Source organism: Oryx dammah, unplaced genomic scaffold (assembly GCF_014754425.2).
Source record: "Oryx dammah isolate SB20612 unplaced genomic scaffold, SCBI_Odam_1.1 HiC_scaffold_25, whole genome shotgun sequence".
Lineage (NCBI taxonomy): Eukaryota > Metazoa > Chordata > Mammalia > Artiodactyla > Bovidae > Oryx > Oryx dammah.
Genome location: NW_024070209.1, coordinates 59,128,642 through 59,146,803, shown reverse-complemented (window position 1 = coordinate 59,146,803; position 18,162 = coordinate 59,128,642). Strand labels below are relative to the sequence as shown.

The window sequence follows — 18,162 nt, the reverse complement described above, 5'->3', positions numbered from 1 at the left end:
TTGCTTACAGTTTGTTGCTGCTGGAGGACTTCAACAGTTGTTAGAAATTTTTAATTCTGGAATTCTAGAGCCAAAAGAGCAGGAATCCTGGACTGTGGTAAGTGAAAATTCACCCTTTCAACCAGATACAGTAGCTGATTGCCACTTCTATAAGCCAAATCCATGAACCACTTGCAAGTGTAACTTTTGCTGCAAACTTTATTGTAGTAAAGGAATGTAAAGTACAGTAGAAATAAATTTAAGGAAAAATAAGGAATCTGGTGAGCTAATTATGCAGTAAGAGTTCTCAGTGTCAACTCTACAAATTTTAAGTGCTAATATTAATGGTGCTGAACTATAACTCATGAACAGTTTTTCATGAGTTTGATAAGTTATATATTAATGTTTATATAGTCTTAAAATTTGGGATGATTTTTAAGAAAATCTTGTTTTGTCTTTAGTTTTTTGAAAATATTGTTTGTTTTGTTTTGACCATTTTTTCCTTTAAGCAGCACTACTCAAAAATGTTTTTCCAGACCATTTGTGACTGCTCTGCAATGAAATAGGTACAGAATTTGAGAGAAAGCCTTTAGAAATTTTTGTAGCAGTTGGACATTGCTATAGTATTTTTTAAATAGTATTTTACAAAATTATTGATCTTTAACAAAATGGAAGTTTTAGGAAATAGTACTTATTGCTCTTAACTTGAAGAAGCACTGTCCTATAATATTAGGAAAACAAAATTACTTGTGGAATATTTTAATTCATAATGATGGACCAAACTGTGTAATCTAGTTTTGTCTGAAATGGAAGGTATGCTTGTTTCCTGACCTCCAGCAAAGCAGAATAGCATTATCAAACATTGCATTCAAAAATTAATTTCTTAGTACTTGTTTTTTAGAATTATTTTGGAGTCCAGGAGTCAGATGTTCTTGATTTACTATCCAGTGCTGCTGCATCCAGTATGTTAAAAATAGATACTTTTTAAGACATGTATTGCTGTCTGTTAAGATTTCGTTAATCTTACCATTTTTTTCAATACTACTTTGCCATTTTTATTTTACATATTTTGCTACAGATATTTTCCTTCTTAGAATAGATACCTCTGCAATAGTAATTGTTGTTTTTTGACTTTTAAAACTCAGATGTCTTTTGCTGTGTTATATTGTTGTGTTTTTGTTTTCTCACTACTCTTTCAGAATTATAAGGTGCCTTTTAGTTCTCAGGCAAAGTGAGAGAATTTAAAAATTTTAGAGTAGTTATGTGTGTTCATAGGATTTTTGCTTAAAAATGTCTGTGTTTGCTTTGAATAAAGTTTACAGGTAATCATGTGCTAAAGATTTTCTGTTTTGCTTTAAAATTATGGATACTTTTATGAAGTATTAAGAAAACTTTACTACCATATGGCACACATTGTAGCTTGGCAACACTTGAAATGGCTAGATTGATTAAGACATAGATTGCTTTCAGATTGACTGAGATCCACTATTCATAATGTATCTCTCAATATATTAAAAGACACTGTGAATAGTCTTATGATTCACAAACTAAATTTTCATCAAGTCCAAGTTTTCTGTTTCTTTTGTTACTTGAGTTTTTGGTATACTCTCCAAGACATCATTGCTAAATACAATGTCATGACCCTTTGGTTCTGTGTTTTCTTTCAAAATTTTTATTGTGTTTTAGGTCTTATAATTAGATCCTTCATTCGAGTTAATTGTTATATATGGTGTTAGATAAAGGTTCAGCTTCATTCTTCTGCATGTGGAGATGCAGATTTTCCACCACCTTTCCGTGAAAAGACTCCTTTTGCCACAGTGAATGTTCATGGCATCCTTATCAAAAATCATTTAACCATATAGATGAGGGTTTGTTTTTGGGCTCTCAGTTCCATTCCTTTTTTAAAAACTATCTTTATGCCAATACTTCACTTGGTATCAGTTACTGTAACTTTGTAGTAAGTTTTTAAATCAGAAAGTGTGAGTCCTCCAGGTTTGTCCTTTTCTTTCAAGATTGTCTGTTTGGAGTCCCTTGAGATTCCTTGTGAATTTTAGAATGAATTTTTCTGTTTCTTCAAAAAACGCCATTAGGATTTTGTTAGAGATTGCACTGAATCTGTAGGTCACTTTAGATGGTTCAGTTCAGTCTCTCAGTCGTGTCCGACTCTTTGTGACCCCATGAATCGCAGCACGCCAGGCCTCCCTGTCCATCACCAACTACCGGAGTTCATCCAAACCCATGTCCATCAAGTCGGTGATGCCATCCAGCCATCTCATCCTCTGTCATCCCCTTCTCCTCCTGCCCTCAATCCCTCCCAGCATCAGAGTCTTTTCCAATGAGTCAACTCTTCGAATGAGGTAGCCAAAGTATTGGAGTTTCAGCCTCAGCATCAGTCCTTCCAATGTACACCCAGGACTGATCTCCCTTAGGGTGGACTGGTTGGATCTCCTTGCAGTCCACGGGACTCTCAAGAGTCTTCTCCAATACCACAGTTCAAAAGCATCAATTCTTCGGTGCTCAGCCTTCTTCACAGTCCAACGCTCACATCCATACATGACCACAGGAAAAACCATAGCGTTGACTAGACAGACCTTTGTTGCCAAAGTAATGTCTCTGCTTTTCAATTTGCTATCTAGGTTGGTCATAACTTTCCTTCCAAGAAGTAAATGTCTTTTAATTTTACGGCTGCAGTCACCATCTGCAGTGATTTTGGATGGTATTGATATTTTAATAGTAAGTCTTCTAGTCCATAAATGCAGGATATGTTTCCATTTATTTGTCTTTAATTTCTTTGAGCAACTTTTTTTAGCTTTCATTATAGAACTCTTTCAGCTCCTTGGTTAAGTTCCTTCCTAGATATTTTATTCTTCCTAGATATTTTATTCTTTTTGATGTTTCTGTCATTGTCTTTTCATATTGTTCATTGTTCATGTACAACTGAATTCTGTATGTTGACTTTGTATCCTTCTACTTTGCTGAGATCATTTATTAGTTTTAACACAAACAGATACATTTATTTCTTCCTTTCCAATTTTGATGCCTTTTATTTTTCTTGTGTATTGCTCAGGCTGAAACTTAACACTGTGGTGTTGAATAGAAGTGATGAAAGCAATTGTCCTTGAATTCCTCCTGATCTTAGAAGAAAAACTTTCAGTCTTTCACCATTGAGTATCATTTTCACTGAGTTTGTCAATATGACTTTTATTTATTATGTTGCACTAGTTTCCTTCTGCTCCTATTTCATTGAGTATTTTTTATCATAAAAGGGTGTTGAATTTTGTCAAATGCTTTTTTAAGCAGTAATCAAGATAATGTAGTCTTTTCCTTCAGTTTGTTAATATGGAGTATTTACATTGATCAGTACTCATATGTCAAACTATCCTTGCATTCTAAGAATAAGTCCCATTTGGTCATCCTTTTACTATATTGCCAAATTCTGTTTACTAATATTTTGTTGAAGACTTTCACATGAATATTCATAAAGAATATTAGCCTGTAATTTTCTTATAGTGTCTTTTGTCTGGCTTTGGTATCAGAGTTAATGCTTGATTCATCAAATGAGTTACAGAGTTCCCTCTTCAGTTTTTGGGACAGTTTGAGGATTATTGGCATTAGTTCTTCTTTATGTTTGTTAGAGTTTACTAGTGAAGCTGTCAGGTCCAGGACTTTTCTTATTTGGGAGATTTTTGATAACTGAATCAATCTCCTCACTAGTTATAAGTCTATTCAGATTTTCTGTTTCTTTTTGATTGAGTTTTTGTAAGTTTGTGCTTCTAGGAATTTGTTAATTTTGTATAGTGTATTGAATTTGGGGACATAACAATTGTTTGTAGTACTCTCTTAAAATCTTTTTTATTTCTGTAGAATTAGTTGAAATGTTCCCACTTCTATTTCTGATTTTAGTAATTTGGTTCTTCTTGTTTCTTAGTCCTCCTAGCTAAACGTTTGTGAATTTTGTTCTTTTCTAAGAACCAGCTTTGATTTTCAGTGATTTTTTTTCTTTAGGTTTTTCTGTTCACTATTTTATTTATCTCTGTTTTGGTTTTTATTATTTCCTTTTTGCAACTACTAACCTTGGGTGTAGTTTGTTCTTTTTCTAGTTTGTTAACCTCTAAAGTTCAGTTTAGTTGACTCATTGGAAAAGACTCTGATGCTGGGAGGGATTGGGGCAGGAGGAGAAGGGGATGACCGAGGATGAGATGGCTGGATGGCATCACTGACTCGATGGGCGTGAGTCTGAGTGAACTCCGGGAGCTGGTGATGGACAGGGAGGCCTGGCATGCTGCGATTCATGGGGTTGCAAAGAGTCGGACACGACTGAGCGACTGAACTGAACTGAACTGAAAGTTTGATTAATGAGATCCTTCTTTTTTTTTTTAATGTAAACATAGTTATAAAATTCCCCATTAACATTTCATTTGGACCATGTTTTTTATCTTCTTTTGTAAAGTGTCTATACATATCTTGGGGATTTTTTTTTTGTTTTTTTTGGGGTTTTTTTTTTTTTTTTTTTTTTTCCCTCTTAGTAAAGAGCAGTAAGACTTTTTCCTTAATGAATTTGGACAAGTTTTTTTGGTCAGGTGTATGTGTTAAGAATATTTGCGTTCAATCTGTGGTTTGTCTTTTCTTTATATTTATACAGTGTCTTTTAAGCAGAGAAGTTTTCAATTTTAATTCTAGCTAAGAAACCTTTTTTCTAAGGTCACAAAGATATTCTCCTATGTGTTCTTCTGTAAATTTTATAGTGACCTTTTACATTTAGATCTGTGGTATATTTTGAGTTAACTTTTGTATATGTAGAATGAGGTTTAGGTTTTATTTTTCCATATGGCTATCCAATTTTTCTAGCACCTTTTGTGTGAAGACTTTATTTTTCCTCACTGAAATTTTGTGATACTTTTCTTAAAAAATCAGTTACATAGTATTGCTGTGTTTCTTGGTATATTGGTATAGTTGTAACACTTAGTAGCGGCATTAGGAAAAAGACGAGAACAAGGACCATTAAAGAGAAAGCTCTCATATATAGATGATGTTCTTATTTATTTGAAGGAATTGTTTTATTTAAAAAATTTTAATGTGGAGCTTTAAATCAATTAGGAATTTTACTTTCCATACTAAGCAGTATTTTATTGATGAGATACTTATTTTATTTTACATGTACATTTGTAAAATGCAGATTTTCAATTGAAAAGTTATCGAATTATTGAGAATAGTTTTCACTCCCAAATATTAGAGTATATGCCACTTAATGTGGAGAGACAGCTTCTAATAGTTTTGCCCTTAATGCTAATTGTGTAGGTAAAGTATTTTAATAGTTTGAATATTTCAGTTCATTCCAAGCAGTGTTTTTTTATCTTTTTATTATATACATTTGTATGATTATTTCATGATAGAAATACAAGTATCATTTTCATTTCATCACATACACATTTTAGTTATCTAGTGTCTATTTTTGTAAGATTGGGTTGTTATTAACCACAATACATGAACGGGAAAAATTTCATTACCTCATGGATTAAGTACTAGCTATAATAATTTTCATTTTCTAGTCTTTAATTTCAGTTTGTATAGTGGTCATGTGAAATTAATGAAAATTAGGTAAATAACATTTTCTTCTTATCCACAGTGGCAGCTAGACTGTCTTGCTTGCTTGCTGAAGTTAATATGCCAGTTTGCAGTAGATCCATCCGATTTGGATTTAGCTTATCATGATGTCTTTGCCTGGTCTGGTATAGCAGAAAGCCATAGGAAAAGAACATGGCCTGGCAAGTCAAGAAAGGCTGCTGGTGATCATGCTAAGGGTCTTCATATACCAAGATTAACAGAGGTAAAGTAGAAACATTACCATTAAACTGTAGTAATACACTCGTCTTTTAAGAGAATTTGTTTATTTTTGTTTTTACAAAGTGAACAACACTGATATCTATGAAATGCTATCCTAGATCACCACAGTATGACCTGACAGCAGAAGTTATGCCTTCATTTTAAAGCAGTAGCAATTACGAAGGAGTAAAACTTTTCAGTTCATCATCCAAACTGCACAGTGAATTTTATGCCATTCTATATGTTATCTAGTTGTGGGGTTGAGTTCATTAGTTGGTCTCAGTAATTTTTGTGCTGAATGGAGGATCCATTCAGAAAAACAAACTACACTAGGTATTCCAACAGAGTAGATTTAAAATCGAGAAGTAATTTTATTCTTATGTTTCAGAGTTGTTTATTTACTAAGTCGTGTCCGATTCTTTTGTGACTCCATGGCAACTCACTCCAGTGTTCTTGCTTGGAGAATCCCAGGGACGGGGGAGCCTGGTGGGCTGCAGTCTATGGGGTCGCACAGAGTCGGACATGACTGAAGTGACTTAGCTTAGCTTAGCTATGGACTATAGCCCCCATCTGGGATTTTACCCAGACAAGAATACTCGAGTGGGTTTCCATTTACCTCTCCAGGGGATCTTCCCAACTTAGGAATTGAACCCATGACTTCTACATTGGCGGGCAGATTCTTTTCCACTGAGCCACCAGAGAATTCCATGTTTTGAAGGGCTATTAATTAAAAGGGAATGTTAAGGTAATGCAGGCAATTTCACATATTTTTGAGGAATATATGTAAAAGATTATAGCTACCAGAAGTGAGAAGCTTATAGATGGGATCTTGCTGAACTGGAGTTTAGGCCTCTGAGGAGCTCACTCTGTTACTGATTCTGAAATCAGTTTCCTCATCTGGTTAAAATATTTCTGGAACAGTGTTAACAGAACAAACAAGAATTCCCTGGTGGCTCAATCGTTAGAGCTTCATGCTTTCACCACCCGGGGGCCCAGGTTTGATCCTTGGTCAGGAACTAAGATCCCACAAGCTGCATGGCACAACCAAAAAAAAAAAAAAAACAAACCACAGAACATACAAAAAAGAAAAAGGACATAAGGTATCTCTCAAGTATCCCAGGTTGACAAACTTAGAAAGCCAGCTGGCAGAAGAGAAATTTACCAGCCATTATAATGGCAGGGCAAGTTCACAGTATGGTGGGTTTGGAGGTGAACAAAAGTGGCACGATAACCAGCACATCCAGCAATAAAATTAAGTCTTTTTGACTGTGGATTCTGTTGTTCATACAATCAAATATTTGCCCTTCCACTATTTCTGTCAGTGAACTGACCTGGAGAAGGTTGAAGATAAGTTTTTACTCAGTCTGTTCCTTATTTTGTAATCATTTGAGGACAGCAGCTTACCTCATACCTGTTCAAGAAACTTCAGAGCAATGAGTTGTTACTGATAGAAAAATAAAATACATAGACTCATATATGGGATTTTTAAATAATTGGCTTAAAAAAATTTGTTCACGTACATAATTACTAAAAATATCTAGAATGTACAATTGAGGAAATTCCCTAATGGCTCAGTGATTAGGACTCTGCAGTTTCACTGCTGAGGACTCAGGTTCCATCCCTGGTCAGGGAGTTAAGATCCTGCAAGTTGTGTTGCGGCAAAAAAGAATATACAAATGAACCTTCCCCAGAGTCACAGGTCATTACCATGGGTTCTCTTTTTATGTGCATATTTTTGCTATGCATATGCCAATATTATAGTTCTAGTTTAGAAAAAGAGCATATATTTTTTTCATTTGTTTATCATAATAATTAGAGCATAGTATGTAAATCTAAGCTATTTGAGGGGAAATTTTTGTTAGTCTTTTTCTCGAGATAGTCATCTAATAGTAAAAAAACACTAATTCTTTTACTAATTTATTGTCATGCAGTGTTTCATTTATTCTCTTTCAGTAGCCTTTTGGAAGTTTCAGATTCCAAATTTAACTTTCAAATTCCAGCCTAAGTATAGCTTGTCTTTTTTTTTTTTTTTAACTTTTTATTTTGTATTGGGATAAAGCCAGTCAACAATATTGTGATAAGAGTCAGGCAAACTGGAAAGGGACTCAACGATACACATACATGTATCCATTAGCCTCCAAACTTAAATATAGTGTTTCTTAAAGCTCTCCTTATTTTGTCAGGGACAGCTTTAGTTGCTGCTCTCTTCTGTTGATCGTTTGGCACATTGCATATACTTGTGTTTCAATGCCTTTTTTTTTTTTTTTAATACTGTATTTTTGTCTGCTCTGGGTCTTTGTTGCTGCAAGGGCTTTTCTCTAGTTGTAGCAAGCAGGAGCTGCTCTAGTTGCAGTGTGCAGGCTTGCCATTGCTGATGCCTCCCTTGTTGTGCAGCACAGGCTGTAGGGCACGCAGGCTTCAGTAGCTGTGGCCCATGGGCTCAGTAGTTGCAGCTCCTAGGCTCTAGAATGTGGGCTCAATAGTTGGGGCTTATGGGCTTAGTTCCATGGCATGTGGGACCCTCCCAGATCAGGGATCAAGCCTGTGTCTCCTATATTGGCGGGCAGACTTCGCCACTGAGCCACCAGGGAAGCTCCTGCAATGCTTTGTATGTTATATGCTGCATTGGACTAACTTCCCCAGGATAGGAACAGTGCTTTTATAGAGTTTAGTGCCCAGAATGAGTTTGGGCCTGCAGAAGGAATTTAATAATTCTTTATTAAGTTAGCAAATATTTTTTCTATTACATAGATTAAGAACTGAGAAATTCAGTATTAGAGTCATACAGCTTGAAAATAAGTAAACTAATGTTGAACCTCAGGATTTTTAATCTGGATTCCAAGCTTGGTTAACTATAGTATTTATTTCAAGTGAAAAATGTTACTTCATCTACTGCCCCCCAAAATCACTGGCATGTATAATATAATTTTTCTCGCTCTGTTGGGTGACATGCAGATAATCTGTGCGTCAAATAGAGAGGATTTGCCTGTGTATTTTCTAAATTTGTATTATTTTCTTTTTAAAGTTGCTATTCTTTGTTTATGAAAATCTGTTTTTCTAGTATTTAATACTTTTGTAGTATTTTCCAATAACCATTTTTAGAGTATTCCTTATATTTTTATAAATAAAAATCAAAGTAATATAGAGTCTGTTTAAAATGCAGTTTTATGCTTTAGTGTATTTACAGATTTTTTTTTTTAATGTTTTTATTTTAAAGGTATTTCTTGTTCTTGTCCAAGGAACCAGTTTGATTCAGCGACTTATGTCTGTTGCTTATACATATGATAATCTGGCTCCTAGGTATGATGTTTTTACATTATGTATGTATATATAGTAAGAATACAGTGTTTAAAAATTTTAATTTGGAAAAACTTGAAATGTAACAGATAAATGGTTAGGGTATTTTAGTGCACTTTCATATCATTCATTTAGACTTGCATTTTGTTACCAGCATTTTGCAAGTTTTTATAGCATTTTCTGTGGGTGTCCCTGTGCACACATTTATTTACATGTTATCCTAAATTCTGTAAGAGTTCAGACATTATGGTCACTTACCCATAAATAAATAGTTTGATGTGTTTCCTAAGACCAAGGACAGTTTCCTGATGACTATAGTGAAATACTCAAATTGAGCATTGATATAATATTATCTAACATATTATCCATACTCAAATCCCATTAATATTCTTTATAGCAATTTTTCCCTCATCCAGGATAACATACTGTGTTTCATAGTCATATTTCTTCCATTTCCTGTAATAGGGAATATTTCTTATCTTTTCTTTCATGGAACAGATATTTTTGAGCATCCCAGGCCAGTTCTTTTATAACACCTTTAAGTTTAGGTTTTCTTGATTGTTCCTTACAATTAAATTCAGACTATACATTTTAGCAGGAATACTCAATAAGTAACATATCTTTCCCAATTCATCCCAGTGATAGCTGTTTGTCTTACTATTAGTGATTTTGATCAGTCACTCTGGTTTCATCCAGATATCTCTACAGTGAAGTTTCTGATTTTTCTCATTAAAACTAACCTATGGATTACAGTGATGATGATTCTTGCCTGAATTAAGTATCAGTACAGTGTTTGCAAACTAGTGATTTTCTAGCTCTTAGCCATTCATTTTGTGTTTATTAGTTGACATTCTATTGTGAGGAAGAGCTTTCTCTTCCTTTTATTTAATATCAAGTTGGATTTTTTAATGCAAGATAATTCATTACTATTACTGTTCACTTTGCTTATATGCCTTAGTTCTGGAATCAGTGTTTAGGAAGCCCTAGTTTTTGGCGTGGAACCAGTGTAATATGGATGCTTATGGCTCCTAATGTTAACTTGCTTCTGGGCTCTCAGTAGATAAAGCTGGAAATATTTATTTAAGAATATAGTTTAAACATGTCATATGACCCAATTTATTTGGGCTACATTGGCGATTTAAAAAAAATAATATACAAAGTTTTAATAGTGTATAAATGATATTTGCTAATACATAAAGACCTGATTCTGTATACCTTAAATAATCACATAAATTATGTTAAAGTATGTAGAAATATTTTTAAGTATTGTTTTCTCTAGGTGTTATGCTGGGCTTAAGCTTGCCATTGCTACTCAGATGATTTACAAAGTTCATGTAAATATGTTTCAAAGTGCTTATTTATGGCTGATAGCTAGTTGTCTCTTTTTAGATGCTTTTAAAAGTCATTTTCATAAGCAATATTTGAATATAAGTAGCATGATTATTTTAAGATTATTTCTTTTTTAGTTTGTCTTTCTTTAGTGTCTGTCTCTATTGAATTTGCATTACTTGATTAATACTTGCTTTACCGCACTGGACCGTATAGTTTTGTATGTACTTTATCTGATTTTGCTCACCATTATTAGTGCCAGCCACTTCACCTATTATTTATAAAACTTATGAATGGATAATGTGGGGAAACAAAGAAAGTGCAGTAACTTGATCTTGGTTTGTATGAGGAAAATAGATTTTTTGTACCAACTACCAGTTACTCTCCTCCAGATAAATAATTATTAACTTTTTCTCCCTGTCCTCTAATGTACGTTCTGTAAACTTCCACCTTCAGTTTATATGGTGCTGGGAGGTTTATATCAATTAAGGTAATTAGAAAAAACTTATTGTCTGTTACCAAAAATCTTCAAATGCCACAGATTTAAAAGGTTACATGAGTAGGTTGCTCTTGGTAAAGTTAATTATATTAAGCCAATATGATAAAAGTTAAACATGAAATATGACCAGATCTTGATTTATAAGTTTTAACTTTTCAGTACCTTTTACTTTAAATCAGTTACATAGATTTTGAAATTTTCAAAGGCATTTTTTAATTATAACAATTTAGTTATAACAAAGTATGTATCTAGAGATCTGTGCTTTTCTTAAGAAAAAAAACCAGCAATTTATTTGTAAGGTGAATACTAAATTCCTGTGTAATGGTGTTATTAAATTGAAAATTTTTACTGTTTTCTTTAAATTGAGGTAATACATTTTCCACTGAAGTTACTAAAAGTATCATGGGGGGAAAAATAGAACTGAAGCAATATAGAATTAAATGTTATTTTTCTCTACTTTTCAATAATTTACTTTTAACTATTCCCAATGAAAATTGAATTTACCCATACCAAAAAAAAGGGACATTTTATGCCAGTATATGATTTTTTTCCTTTTAGAAGTCTTATATTTAGATTCTAAACCATTATAACCTTTCTCTTTGTAATCCATATCATTTCAGTAACCAAATTTTTAGGCACTTAAGTGAGAGTGCACTTAAGTCAATATGGGATTCACTCAGATTTTATTTATTAAATATGAAGTCATTTAGTGTTTGTTATAATAAGATTTTGCCAGTGATTCTTTAAACAAAATATGAAGACCATGGAAAACTAAATTAGCTTTCATAAAAATCTATAATCTTTTGGGAAAGTTAAATGATAAATATGTAGAAATAGAGTTATTTTTTAATTCATTGCTGAATTTAACTATTCCTGATGGTATGTTTTTACTTTACAGAGTTTTGAAAGCTCAATCTGATCACAGGTCTAGACATGAAGGTAAGGGTTCCACAAAGTTGATTTTTAATAGATAAAGATTTGGATGGCTGGAAACATTTACGTGTAATACCCTTCTTTGATAACGAAATTTTGTTTTCTTTATAGTACAAGCCTTTATAATAATTTTTATAGTAACTTTTTTCCAATTTTTCTTTAGTTTCACATTATTCTATGTGGCTCTTGGTGAGTTGGGCTCATTGCTGTTCTTTAGTGAAATCTAGCCTTGCTGATAGTGATCATTTACAAGACTGGCTAAAGAAATTGACTCTCCTTATTCCTGAGGTAAGCTAAAGATTGAAGATTAGTACTACTATTCATATTTTTTCATATATTAGCATTGATAATAAAAAGAGCTAATGGAAACAAATGAATGTGATTCCATAAATATATCCTGGAAAGAAGTTATTAATCCTTTAAGATCTAGAGTATTTTGAACTATGTACACTTAAGTGTGAATGTTACTGTGTAGCTTTCATATTTTTCTTTTTTTGCAGTATTTGTTTACAGAGTGGTTCTTTTTTTTTTCCCCTGAGGGTTTAGAAAGATTTGAGCCTTTATTATTGTAATTTATATTTGAGAAATTTATTTTGCTTTATCTAGTTGAGAGTATCCTTAGATGCAAGAGAGACTGACAATAAGTTATATATATTTCCTTTTGATTTCATTGTTGACAGTGAAGTCAGTATAATTTTCACCAATCATATCTTGGTGTTACTCACACCATATCCTAAATGAAATAGTAGAAACACTTACTAGTACACTTAGCCATGATATTCACATCTTTTTTAGAGAACAGTTTCTAGAATTACTAGCTTTGTATTGAATGCATATGTATTCTTGTTCTGGCTCTGTCCCAGGTAACTGTTCTAACATATAAACAAGATTCTAAAATCTAATATATTTTGGTTTAAATACTTTCTAAGTTGTTTCTAGTTCTGAAAATATTTTTCTTGTTACTTAATCATGTAAATAAATTATTATGAATAATCTCTTCTCAGTCCTTTTTGTATTTAGGTTTTTTTTTTATGGCCATATTTGGGAATTTCCAAAATGTTTTTACATATTACTGTATAACTTTGGGGTACTTCATTTGACTGTGTATTATTTACATGCCTAAGTATTGGATCGGGGCATTGTGTTTTAAAATATGTTATTAAAGAAGCCGTCTAACATATTATTTCTGGCAACGTATCAACTTTAAGATTAATTTCTTAACACTGACTCAGATTATCTTTGGAACTTGCTTTTTCATTTAGACTGCAGTCCGTCATGAGTCTTGCAATGGTCTTTATAAGTTATCTCTATCAGGGCTGGATGGAGGAGACTCAATCAATCGCTCTTTTCTGCTACTGGCTGCCTCAACATTGTTGAAGTTCCTTCCAGATGCTCAAGCACTCAAACCTATCAGGGTAAGGGTAAGGTTTTACTGTGTTCAACAGCAGGTTCTATTTCTGCATGCTCATTTGCCCCACGTTTATCATTATATTATTCTTGCAAGTAATTTTGAATACCTGTTTACTATTTATAGGTTTCACCAGGAGGATGATAGTTATATAGTTCTTAAAGTAACAGCATTGTGACATATTGTGTCCATGTTACACTTTAAGGATAGATTCTATGTGCTTTAGTTTCAGCTCTGTGGGATCTCTCATGGGTATTCTGTTTTGGAAATAACATTTGTCCTTATAGGTTTTGAGCCTTGTGTTGATAAGTTGAATAATAGAAACATCATAAATGTAGCACTCTCCTTACTCAATCACAGTTGTTTTATCTTTGTGATAGAATTTTCAGCTTTATTCATTACTAGCCTTGTAAACCCCTTCTCCCACATAATAAATTCAGGGCCCATTAATAAGTAAATTGTACTAATCTCTAGAAATATGATGCATTGTAGGATTTTTCTTCTCCATATTTACTGTCATCGACTGTGTAAGAAATGTAATGTTCTTTATTTTTCAGATTTGAAAACTATAATAGACCATTACATGTGGGTAGATTTATATATACTCATTTTTTGTAGGTTTCTTGTGTTTTCACATTGTCATTGAATTTTTAGTTGACACTACATTATTTAGTATTATACATTATTCATATCTTTTCCAAGTAGTTTATAAGTAATTTGAGAGTAGTGTTTTCCTCAACTTCTCATCATTCACTTATGTACATAGTAGTTTTAATTTTAAAGAAACCAGGAATGTCTTCTTCAGAATTTTTTGGTTAAATTTTGAATACTGTTTAGTTTGTAGGGATTTAACTTTTTTTAATAAACCCTAATAGTTTTTAAAATATAATTTTAAGTTCATTTTCCCTTTTTAAACTATTTTCACAAAGTTTAAATTTTTTTTAATAGATAGATGATTATGAAGAAGAACCAATGTTAAAACCTGGATGTAAAGAATATTTTTGGTTGTTGTGCAAATTAGTTGACAACATACATATAAAGGATGCTAGTCAGGTATGTTCAGAAAATTTTACATTAACTTGTTAATAGAGATGCATTATGTACATGTTTCTTTGTGAATTTATAAGTCCTTATCATTAGGGCATTTTTATGAGTCTTTAATGAGTTGAAAATGTCATAGTTTTTCTACTTCATTTGTACCTTTGTGTTTTACTCTCATTCCTTCATTTTATTTTGACCTTAGTTGAAATGTCTTTACTTGGTACTTATCAGTAGTTTCCTATGTCTTCGGAGTAAGATCTGTGGGTATAAAATCTTACTTGGAGTGTGAAATTTAGACTTTAAATATACAGATTTCTGTAATAGTAAGTAGATTTTGAGTATATAAAATAAAGTTGAAGTTAATAGAAATCACTTTAAAGAGCACTATCAGTTTTCTGATCTAATTTTGTTATATGAGACTACAATGATACTCCTGTCTAACAAAGCCATTTAAAACAAGTCCATTTTGAAGAAAAGCTTGGCCACATAAGAACTTTTTTTTCCCTTTTTATAAATTTAGCAAGCTAAAATAAATCTAATTGATCTCACAGAAAAGTGAGAAACACTTGAAAAATTTACATTTAAATATTTAGGGAACCTTTTCTGTCAATTTTTTTCATGTATTTCAATCAGAGTCCAATATATACACTATATATTTTAAAAGTCCTTTAACGTTTGAGCTTTTTACTTTTAAGGAACAGTTTACATCTGAATTCTTATTCTGCTTTACATCTGAGAAATTTAAAAATCAGTATTGAACCTGTTTTAATTTTTTCTTTCAATTTTATTGAGTTATAATTGACATACAGCACTGTATAAGTTTAAAGTATACAGCATAATGAGTTATATACATCATGAAATGATTACCACAATAAGCATAGTTGAAGATTATCATCTCATACTGATATAAAATTAAAGAAATGGAAAGAGATTTTATTTCCTTATAATGAGCACTTTACTCTTTCAACAGCTTTATATAACATATAGCAATGTTAATGATATTTATCATGTTGTATATTACATCCCTAGTATTATCTTACTTCTTTTGATGACCACTTCCAGGTCTTCCTTCTCTTGAACATATTTTAATGTATTTGACTTTATCCATAAAATACCAATGCCAGGTAGACATGGAATTTTTTTTTTAAACCTATGGTTGCCCATTTAAAGTAGGAATCTGTTATTTCTTGCTTGGTATTCAAAGTAGTTTTCCTTCTTGGTGATCAGAGTTTCTTTGAGAATCTTCTTCTTTTTTGTTTATGGCCATGCCACATGGCTTTCAAGATTTTATGGCCCCAATCAGGGACTGAACCCACACCCTCTGCACTGAAAGCGTGGAGTCCTAACCACTGGACTGTGAATCCTCTTAAATTAGATTCTGTTTCATGAAATCTGTTTTAATTTTGTTGCTCAGTTATAATGAGAATAAAGATTTCTGAAGTGAACTGTCTATTTATTTCAGAAGGTACTATTAGAAGCAAACCTTGGTGAATTGTATGTGAATTATATCTCAGTAAAATTGTTAAAAAATAAATCAAACCTAGTGTTTTCTCATTAAATTACTATGGCTGTCATAATTATTGCCAACATTTCATTGATTTTTTTTGAAGGACTATTAATGATGTGTTTACAACTATAATTTTATTGATATGTATAAGTAAAGAGTAGTTATATATTACTTATAATTTAATTGGCAAGTTAATGAATTTGAAGAATTCTTGTTACTTAAAAGTAAAGGATTTTTTTGTTTTGTTTTAGTAAATACTGAAATACTAAATGTAAAGATCTATATTTGAATTTTGTATTTTCTTTTTGTATTAAGACAACACTGCTCGACTTGGATGCTTTGGCACGGCATTTGGCCGACTGTATTCGAAGGTAAAATTTGATATGAAATTGACAGTTTCATTGCATAAAGATAAAGGATGTAACTGTATGACCTATCTTGTTTTGCTTGTATGTTTTGTAGCAGGGAGATCCTCGATCATCAAGATGGTAATATAGAAGATGATGGGCTTACAGGACTCCTAAGGCTTGCAACAAGTGTTATTAAACACAAACCACCCTTTAAATTTTCAAGAGAAGGACAGGTTGGTAATAATACATCTAAGTATTTATATGAAATAAGACTAAGGTTTTTAATATTGTTTCCTTGTATGTGGATATGTTAAATCTCCTTAAACATACAAATATAAAGTTTATCAGAACTTTATTACTGGTAGGAACAGTGAATTTTGAATAAGATAAATCCTAGAAATACAAATCTTAGCCTTGTTTTTAGAATGCAGAACAAGTTTTAATTACTGTGACTGAATATGAAGAGGCTATTGTACTTAATAGATTTTTATAGAATTGAATATTTTGAATTAATAGCACATGCAATTAATGTAGCCATTGTAGAATACTTATTGATTCATACCTTAAAGGTCCATTTGACACAAATTCTATAATTGACTGTTGATAACACCTAATAACTCTATACCAACAAATGTCTAATTTCTCTTTAGATTGTGTTATTTACTGTCACTGGCACTTTTGTCTGTGCTTTCATTAAGGAAATTAAGTTATGGTTTGGAGGATTGCTTTCCTGGGGTTACTGATCATCTTAGGAAACAGGAATAACCACCAGAATGGAAGATTGTCTGTCCGCCATGAACATGGGCTGAGGGATTCTTAAGATAAACTTAAAGTGATAGTCTTACCTGTCTTAAATCTGTGCTACTACGCCTGTTGCACAAAGCCTTGTTTTGTGGGTTTTCTCCTGGATCTTTAAAAATTTTTCTGTTATTCTCACTGGGAATAACTTGACTTATTTATAGTCTTGCTTGGTGGAAGTCTTATGTTATATTTAAAGCAATATGTAATTTTTTTTTTTTTTCAGTGTTTCTCAGCTGGGGTGCTGTTAGCATTTTATTTTATTTTTTTGTTTATTAAAAAAATTTTTTTTTCAGTTTCTTTATTTTTATTTTTACTTTATTTTGCTTTACAATACTGTATTGGTTTTGCCATACATTGACATGAATCAGCCACAGGTGTACATGAGTTCCCAATCCTGAACCCCCATCCCACCTCCCACCCCATATCATCTCTCTGGATCATCCCCGTGCACCAGCCCCAAGCATCCTGTATCCGGTATCGAACATAGACTGCCGATTCGTTTCTTACCTGATAGTATACATGTTTCAATGCCATTCTCCCAAATCATCCCACCTTCTCCCTCTCCCACAGAGTCTAAAAGTCCGTTCTATACATCTGTGTCTCTTTTGCTGTCTTGCATAGAGGGTTATCATTACCATCTTTCTAAATTCCATATATATGTGTTAGTATACTGTATTGGTGTTTTTCTTTCTGGCTTACTTCACTCTGTATAATAGGCTCCAGTTTCATCCACCTCATTAGAACTGATTCAAATGTATTCTTTTTAATGGCTGAGTAATGCTCCATTGTGTATATGTACCACAGCTTTCTTATCCATTCATCTGCTGATGGACATCTAGGTTGTTTCCATGTCCTGCCTATTCTAAACAGTGCTGCGATGAACATTGTGGTACACGTGTCTCTTTCAATTCTGTGTTTCCTCTGTGTGTATGCCCAGCAGTGGGATTGCTGGGTCATAAGGCAGTTCTATTTCCAGTTTTTTAAGGAATCTCCACACTGTTCTCCATAGTGGCTGTACTAGTTTGCATTCCCACCAGCAGTGTAAGAGGATTCCCTTTTCTCCACACCCTCTCCAGCATTTATTGCTTGTAGAGTTTTGGATCGCAGCCATTCTGACTGGTGTGAAGTGGTACCTCATTGTGGTTTTGATTTGCATCTCTCTGATAATGAGTGATGTTGAGCATCTTTTCATGTG

General features: G+C 32.7%; 1 protein-coding gene across 4 annotated transcripts in view; it reads left to right on the top strand.

The window, feature by feature from the left end:
• The window catches only part of USP34 (ubiquitin specific peptidase 34), a 219,721-nt gene that overhangs the window by 137,269 nt on the left and 64,290 nt on the right, over positions 1-18,162 (top strand). For all 4 annotated transcript variants that reach the window (XR_005718281.1, XM_040223999.1, XM_040223998.1 and 1 more), the window contains exons 33-41: positions 11-97; positions 5,606-5,806; positions 9,020-9,102; positions 11,826-11,866; positions 12,024-12,148; positions 13,123-13,275; positions 14,217-14,321; positions 16,132-16,187; positions 16,279-16,399. Coding sequence is in view for 3 of the 4 variants with exons in the window: in XM_040223999.1 (XP_040079933.1) it covers positions 11-97; positions 5,606-5,806; positions 9,020-9,102; positions 11,826-11,866; positions 12,024-12,148; positions 13,123-13,275; positions 14,217-14,321; positions 16,132-16,187; positions 16,279-16,399 (972 nt within the window). In the remaining variant the exon portion in view is untranslated. The remainder of the gene's footprint in view (positions 1-10; positions 98-5,605; positions 5,807-9,019; positions 9,103-11,825; positions 11,867-12,023; positions 12,149-13,122; positions 13,276-14,216; positions 14,322-16,131; positions 16,188-16,278; positions 16,400-18,162) is intronic.